This window comes from Triticum urartu, chromosome 3 (assembly GCF_003073215.2).
Source record: "Triticum urartu cultivar G1812 chromosome 3, Tu2.1, whole genome shotgun sequence".
Taxonomy (NCBI): Eukaryota; Viridiplantae; Streptophyta; class Magnoliopsida; order Poales; family Poaceae; genus Triticum; species Triticum urartu.
Genome location: NC_053024.1, coordinates 545,947,274 through 545,955,504, shown reverse-complemented (window position 1 = coordinate 545,955,504; position 8,231 = coordinate 545,947,274). Strand labels below are relative to the sequence as shown.

Sequence of the window (8,231 nt, the reverse complement as noted above, 5' to 3'; positions counted from 1 at the left end):
GAGAGGATATTTCCTTCGACGACTAATGAGTCAATTTTTCTGTCATTGGAGAAAAATGACTGCAACATTTACTGGTTCAGACATTTTGTCAAGACCAAATGAGAAAATGAATGCATTTTTCCAGGGCCGGCCCTGGGTAGGGGCAAGAAGGGCGACGCCCTAGGGCCCCAGCCTGATGGGGGGCCGACCCTGTGCATCTATATACACTAGGTATACTAGACAGCCCAACATTTGTTAAACAAATGCACCGAGCAAGCCACCAGAGTAACAGAAAAAGGCCATCATTCTTAAAGCCTATAGCCTAATCTAACTTACTAATGTTATGTACGTGAATCGTGAGGAGGCAGCCAGCTTCTGTTCCATCTAGCCGCCACCGCCGTTTCTTCTCTCTAGACCGAATTTTTTGTCTGTCTTCTCATTCCTCATCCCGCTCCAGCGCTCCTACTCCCAAAGCACACATCATGGCTAGTAAATAAGTAGCCGATTTCTTTGACCCACTATTAATTTCTCTATCTCACTTCCCTATGGTTTTCCCTATAAATATGCCCATCGAGTGTGCGGCATCAGGCAACACTTCATCCGCTAGTCTCTTTGCAAAGAGCGCTGCTACACACACGACAGTGCTCAGCCGATTCTTGCATGATCCTACTAATCTAACCATGCATTCCTAGGACAAACTGAAGTAGAACCGCTGGATGAAGCATCGTCCATCGATCGGCCAGTTAAGTATCGTCTGCATAGTACTTTCACTTTGCAAATTGTAATTTTCTTGGGTCAACAGCTCACAAAGTTCCTGCAATCTCCCAGTCCTTTTGCGCTTCATCTTTGTACTGTTTTTTTTGGGTTTTCCAGCGATTCCCTGACCGATCTTCTCTTCATTTGAGGATATGAGGATCATACCAGGATCTAATATGATTGGGATTGGATAGCTGGATTTCTTCCATTTCACCTCTGACAAATTCAGGTGTTCCTGCTCCTTTCCTGTAAAATTGTTGCCTCAAAAGTATTTATCTTGTTTTCTCCGGTGTTAGGAATCCTATCCTCATTGGTATATAAGAATTAAGACTTTGTTGGTTGTTGCCAAGACAAGCATGTGCATTCCTGTTTACCCATGGTGTATTATGAGACGTTATTTGGTAATGCAATTTCCTAGAACTTTCAATCCAAAAGAAAATTTATGCTTTATATCAATATATAATTGATTTTTCCCACTAGTGGGCCCACTTTTTACGTTCGCCCTGGGCCTCTGAAAAGTCAGGACCGGCCCTGCATTTTTTGGATTCCCTGTCATGGCTTAGTTCAGGCCCCGCTACTCAGTGTCAGTTTTTAATCGACAGAAACAACCATGAAAATAGTCGTACGTGGAACATACACGGTTACTTATATATTATTATATCTTTATTAATATATCAAAACACACACACACATACAGAGTTTTAGTATGATACACCAAAACACACACACACACACATACAGAGTTTTAGTATGAGAAAACCAACAACGACACTAGCTAGGCAAAGTTAGATCTCCTCCATGGGGGGATCCAGACATGGAGCCGGCCAACTACCAAGCATTACTACTGGCCTGCATTAGTTGTTGACTCTCCAGCATACCTTCCTGATCTCTGCGCCTTGCTGGTTGCCTATGGTCTTGACCCCGATTTTTCCCATAGTCTCCATGGCTTTCTCGAACTTCCTCTCCCACGCCCCGGCCATGTTTGCGTTTTCTGTCACCTGCGTTATTGTTTCCGTCGAGTTGAGCACGGCGTCCGAGGTGAACAACACTTTCTTGTCGACCACGTTCTGGTAGTACTGCTTATCCAGGACGTCGGGGGTCACATCGTCTTGGTTCACGTTGTTGTTGTCGTTGCTGCACTGGGCCCTGAGCTTGGCGGCTAATGTCGGTTCCATCTCAGAGAAGCGGGTGGAGAAGAACGAGCAGCGGGCGCGACCGATGGTGTGCGCGCCGGAGAGCGTGACCATATCGTCGGAAGTGAGTCCCTTGGCCGCGAAACTCCCCTGGAGAGCCGTAAGGTTGGAGAAGGGCCCGGGCAACTGGTCGGTCTCGTTGGAGAAGGACTCGCGGCCGTCGTAGCGGCCGCCCGGCATTTGGATGTTGATCTTGCGGTCGCTGAGGAAGTAGGACGCGTCGCGGGCGGCGTAGGCAACGATGTCGGCACATGAGACTGTGTCGGGGCAGGTGGCCTCGATCGCCGCCTTGGCCTCGTCAATCACCTCGAACCCTCGGAGGCTGTTCTGGTTGGGAGGGCCTTCCCTCTCCGTGTCGCTGTTCTTGGAGTTGGTCGTGTTGAGGAGGACAGAACCATCGCAGCCCTATATATAATGAACATGAAGGACCTCCTAATGAACATGCTAGAATATAAGCTAGTAGAATTGACGAGCTGTGTTGTGCGTACCCGAACGAAGCAGTCGTGGAAGAAGAGACGGATGAGCCCCGCACCAATGCCAGGGTTCGCATCCACGGCCTTCTTCACGGCATCCGTGACGATCTTCTCCGCGCTAGGGCACCTGGTGTTGTAATAGCCGGAGGTGAGCCCTGACCCCGAGGGAGCAGGTCTCCTCTGCCGCGTCTGAACGTCCGGCGCGGGGCGACAGAGCACCGGGTCGTAGGTGGGTAGCCTCAGCCAGCCGTTGAAGCAAATGCTGGCGCCCTCGGACGCCGCCGGCCCGGCGAGGAACGCGGCCAAGACGATGAGCGCTGCGAGCTTAGTCGCCATCTTCCTTTCGCACTAGCCACTAGAGAGCTGATGGTCGTTTCGTGTCGTGTGTTGTTTGCTCTGGCTGGGTTACGGATGACATATTTATAGGCCGTCCCGGAGGACCACGTACAAAGGCAATATAGCTTGGCAACGACGTATGTGCAAGCCGCGTTTCGTGGGCGGCGCACGTCGCGATGGACGGAAATTCCAATCGTCTGACCGGCGACTTTCGGTAGATTTCGCGGTGTCTCGCTGATTGCCCGTCGGCGGTCCGATCGGCCTCTGAGATGTGCCGGTGCCGGTGTGCTGTACTGCTGTGCGTGGGGACGAGCTGGGTTGACCGTTGAATGTTGCATGGGAACAGTGTCTCCGCTCCTCGACGACTTGGTCTTTCTGTGGAAAATGTCCACAACCTCACCAACCATGCATTTACCATTCCATGCAGGCATGTGATGCAGCTGCTAACCGGTTACATTAACTCGGGCGAACCGGCCTGCGCTTGCAGAGCAGTAGTGTATGTCTCCTTACTGATTTTTTCCCTGAAACTTAATGTTTTGTGTGCTTTCAAAAGTTTGTCATGAAATTGTGGCAAAACAAACAAAGTTGATGCTCCAAAAATGTTATTTTTGAAAGCATTTTGGAGAGCTCATTTTGATTTATTTTTTTGCCATGACTTTCACGAATGTCATTTCGTGATAAAAAATTTCAAGAACTCAAAGCATTTGCCAAAGTTTTCCCCAAACAAATCAGATTTTACTGTTTATCCCTAACTCATTTGAGCTTGGCAGCAGACGAAGATATTCCACTTACAATATGTAAATCAGACTTTGCTTGTTTTGATCTCAAAAGTTCAAGCTACATATGTTGGGGAACGTAGCAGAAATTCAAAATTTTCTACGCATCACCAAGATCAATCTACGGAGTAATCTAGCAACGAGGAAAGGAGAGTGCATCTACATACCCTTGTAGATCGCTAAGCGGAAGCGCTCAAGTGAACGGGGTTGATGGAGTCGTACTCGTCGTGATCCAAATCACCGATGATCCTAGTGCCAAACGCACGGCACCTCCGTGTTCAACACACGTACAGCTCGGTGACGTCTCCTACGCCTTGATCCAGCAAGGGGAGCAGGAGAGGTTGGGAAGACTCCATCCAGGAGCAGCACGACGGCGTGGTGGTGGTGGAGGAGCACGGGACTCCAGCAGGGCTTCGCCAAGCACTACGAGAGACGAGGAGGGAGAGGGGTAGGGCTGCGCCAACAGGGAGAGCAAATCACATGTGTTGGGCAGCCCCAAACCTCAAGTATATATAGGGGGAGGGGAGGGGCTGCGCCCCAACATAGGGTTCCCTCCCTAGGGGTGGCGGCCAGCCCTAGATCCCATTAGGGGGCGGCCAAAGGGGGAGAGAGGGGGGCGCACCACTAGGTGGGCCTTAGGCCCATCTGAGCCTAGGGTTTGCCCCCTTCCCCTCTTGGAGGCACCTTGGGCCTTGGTGGGAGGCGCCCCAGCCCACCTAGGGGCTGGTCCCTTCCCACTATTGGCCCATGTAGGCCTCCGGGGCTGGTGGCCCCACCTGGTGGACCCCCGGACCCCTCCGGTGGTCCCGGTACACTACCGGTGATGCCCGGAACACTTCCGGTGGCCAAAACCATACTTCCTATATATCAATCTTTACCTCCGGACCATTCCGGAACTCCTCGTGATGTACGGGATCTCATTCGGGACTCCGAACAACATTCGGTAACCGCATACATACTTTCCCTATAACCCTAGCGTCATCGAACCTTAAGTGTGTAGACCCTACGGGTTCGGGAACCATGCAGACATGACCGAGACAACTCTCCGGCCAATAACCAACAGCGGGATCTGGATACCCATGTTGGCTCCCACATGTTCCACGATGATCTCATCGGATGAACCACGATGTCAAGGACTTAATCAATCCCGTATACAATTCCCTTTGTCTAGCGGTACGATACTTGCCCGAGATTCGATCGTCGGTATCCCGATACCTTGTTCAATCTTGTTACCGGCAAGTCTCTTTACTCGTTCCGTAACACATCATCCCGTGATCAACTCCTTGATCACATTGTGCACATTATGATGATGTCCTACCAAGTGGGCCCAGAGATACCTCTCCGTTTACACGGAGTGACAAATCCCAGTCTCGATTCGTGCCAACCCAACAGACACTTTCGGAGATACCTGTAGTGTACCTTTATAGCCACCCAGTTATGTTGTGACATTTGGCACACCTAAAGCACTCCTACGGTATCCGGGAGTTGCACAATTTCATGGTCTAAGGAAATGATACTTGGCATTAGAAAAGCTTTAGCATATGAACTACATGATCTTGTGCTAGGCTTAGGATTGGGTCTTGTCCATCACATCATTCTCCTAATGATGTGATCCCGTTATCAACGGCATACAATGTCCATGGCCAGGAAACCGTAACCATCTATTGATCAACGAGCTAGTCAACTAGAGGCTTACTAGGGACATGGTGTTGTCTACGTATCCACACATGCATCTGAGTTTCCTATCAATACAATTCTAGCATGGATAATAAACGATTATCATGAACAAGGAAATATAATAATAACCAATTTATTATTGCCTCTAGGGCATATTTCCAACAACATATTCCCTCTATCAGTTTCTACCGATTAGTTTATGTAATGTTGTGCTAAAAATTATGTCGAAAGTGCAAGCTGACAGATTGAAGGAAGTGCTCAGCATTTGTCCTTGGTAGTTTGATCACAAATACTATCTTGACTGTATACGAGTGATTACATTTTATGAACAAGAAGAAGAGGGGAATCAGTTCACAATATTGCACTCTTAAATTCGACATGATGAAGGCGTATGATAGAGTCGAGTGGGATTATCTTCGGGCTATAATGTTGAAGTTGAGTTTCACTGAGAGATGGGTGATGTCTATCATGGGGATTGTTACATCGGTTTCGTTATCAGTGCTTTTTCACGGGGAATGTACGGAGGCTTTTAAACCGCGAGGGGATTCGTCAAAGGGGCCCTATACTCGTATTTGTTTTTGTTAGAGGTTAAAGATATGTCTTGTTTGTTTAGGAGCAGAGGAATTTCTGAGAACTTATTATGCATCGTATCTTATTTCATAATGTCCCTGCCTTCCACTATGATGCTCAATCAACTTATTGGCTTGTCCCCTCTCAGGTATGGAGATTATTAGTGGAAGACGGGGATATTTTGAAATTAGGACTAGTCTATAGAATGGTGCAATGGGCGAACCATGAGAGTGTGGCAAGATAATTGGATCCCAGGATGGAGTGTTTGACTCCGGTGATGGCTTTGTCAGCAAGCCCGCATCAGCTGGTATATGAACTTGTTGATCCATTGCCGGGATATGGAATAGAGAGGAACTTACTAGACACTTCCTGCCTATGGACATTGAGACGATATGCAACATACCAATTAGTTAGTCTCACGCGAAGATTTTTGTGCACACCTGATACATCTCCATCGTATCTATTTTTCCAAACACTTTTGCCATTGTTTTGGACTCTAACTTGCATGATTGGAATGGGACTAACCCGGACTGACGTTGTTTTCAGCAGAATTGCCATGGTGTTATTTTTGTGCACAAATAAAAGTTCTCGGAATGACATGAAAATTAACGGAGAATATTTTTGGAATATATAAAAAATACTGGCGAAAGAATCAAGGCCAGGGGACCCACACCCTGTCCACGAGGGTGGGGGTGCACCTACCCCCCTGGGCAGCCCCCCTGCCTCGTGGGCCCCCTGGTGCTTCACCGACCTCAACTCCAACTCTATATATTCACGTTCGGTGAGAAAAAAATCAGAGAGAAGGATTCATCACGTTTTACGATACGGAGCCGCCACCAAGCCCTAATCTCTCTCGGGAGGGCTGATCTAGAGTCCGTTCGGGGCTCCGCAGAGGGGAATCTGTCGCCATCGTCATCATCAGCCTTCCTCCATCACGAATTTCATGATGCTCACCGCGGTGCGTGAGTAATTCCATCGTAGGCTTGCTGGACGGTGATGGGTTGGATGAGATTTATCATGTAATCGAGTTAGTTTTGTTAGGGTTTGATCCCTAGTATCCATTATGTTCTGAGATTGGATGTTGCTATGACTTTGCTATGCTTAATGCTTGTCACTAGGGCCCGAGTGCCATGATTTTGGATCTGAACCTATTATGTTTTCATGAATATATGTGAGTTCTTGATCCTATCTTGCAAGTCTATAGTCACTTATTATGTGTTATGATCCGTTAACCCCGAAGTGACAATAATCCGGATACTTACCGGTGATGACCGTAGTTTGAGGAGTTCATGTATTCACTAAGTGTTAATGCTTTGGTCCGGTACTCTATTAAAAGGAGGCCTTAATATCCCTTAGTTTCCAATAGGACCCCGCTGCCATGGGAGGGTAGGATAAAAGATGTCATGCAAGTTCTTTTCCATAAGCACGTATGACTATATTCGGAATACATGCCTACATTATATTGATGAACTGGAGATAGTTCTGTGTCACCCTATGTTATAACTATTGCATGAGGAATCACATCCGACATAATTATCCATCACTGATCCATTTCCTATGAGCTTTTCACATATTTATCTTTGCTTATTTACTTTTCTGTTGTTACCGTTACAGTCACTACAAAACCACTACCGTTACTTTTGCTACCGTTACGTCTACTATCATACTACTTTGCTACTAAATACTTTGCTGCAGATATTAAGTCTTTCAGGTGCAGTTGAATTGACAACTCAACTGTTAATACTTGAGAATATTCTTTGGCTCCCCATGTGTCGAATCAATAAATTTGGGTTGAATACTCTACCCTCGAAAACTGTTGCGATCCCCTATACTTGTGGGTTATCAACACCGTCATGAAAAACTGACGTCTTCTTCGTTAGATCGGCATATAGGATGCTTGTTACGAAGAAAATGCTCATGGGGATTGGCTTGAAGGGCGCCCGAGCATAAGCTCTAGTAGATCAGAAAAAGCATGGATCAAAGTATGGAAATTCAAGGTGCCATCCAAGGTCAGGGTATTTGCATGACACCTCGCTCAAAGCATTGAGCTTTCTATAGCAGAGCTTCATCGTTGACATATGGAGACTTCTGACGTTGTGAATTGTGTGCAGGAGAGGAAGACATCAGGCGCCACTCTTTGTAGAAGTGCTCATGGCAAGGTGTGTATGGGCTCTAGTCGATGAGTCGCTCACAGAACACATTTACATGAATAGGTGCCCAGATGAAGGAAGTGGTTGTTTCGTATGCTAGAAATAAACCTGGGAAAACCCTAGGATGGGACGGGTTTCGGGGAGAGCTTGTAAAAGCCCGACCTTCTTTTCTCAAGCCCGAGATGGCCCGAATCTCGAAATGCACTCTGTTTTCAATCTCGAGCCCGGCCTGACCGAATGTTGCTTTTTAGTGTTCACACATCTACGGGCTCGAAATGCAGAAAATGAAAAGCCTGAACTCATCCCAAACTACCTTTTGGA

General features: G+C 47.5%; 1 protein-coding gene across 1 annotated transcript; it reads right to left on the bottom strand.

Moving 5' to 3' along the window:
• Positions 1-1,380: 1,380 nt before the first annotated feature.
• LOC125548674 (peroxidase 2-like) lies at positions 1,381-2,788 on the bottom strand. Its single transcript, XM_048712232.1, has 2 exons — positions 2,417-2,788; positions 1,381-2,333 (listed from the first exon to the last, which is right to left on the bottom strand). The coding sequence occupies exons 1-2, from the start codon at positions 2,735-2,737 to the stop codon at positions 1,590-1,592; spliced, it is 1,065 nt and encodes a 354-aa protein (XP_048568189.1). The 5' UTR covers positions 2,738-2,788; the 3' UTR covers positions 1,381-1,589.
• Positions 2,789-8,231: the final 5,443 nt, after the last annotated feature.

Coding starts and splice junctions, on each gene's coding strand:
- LOC125548674 (XM_048712232.1), bottom strand. CDS start 2,737: ATGGCGACTAAGCTCGCAGCGCTCATCGTCTTGGCCGCGTTCCTCGCC. Junction 2,334..2,416: donor TCCACGACTGCTTCGTTCGG/GTACGCACAACA, acceptor CATTATATATAG/GGCTGCGATGGTTCTGTCCT.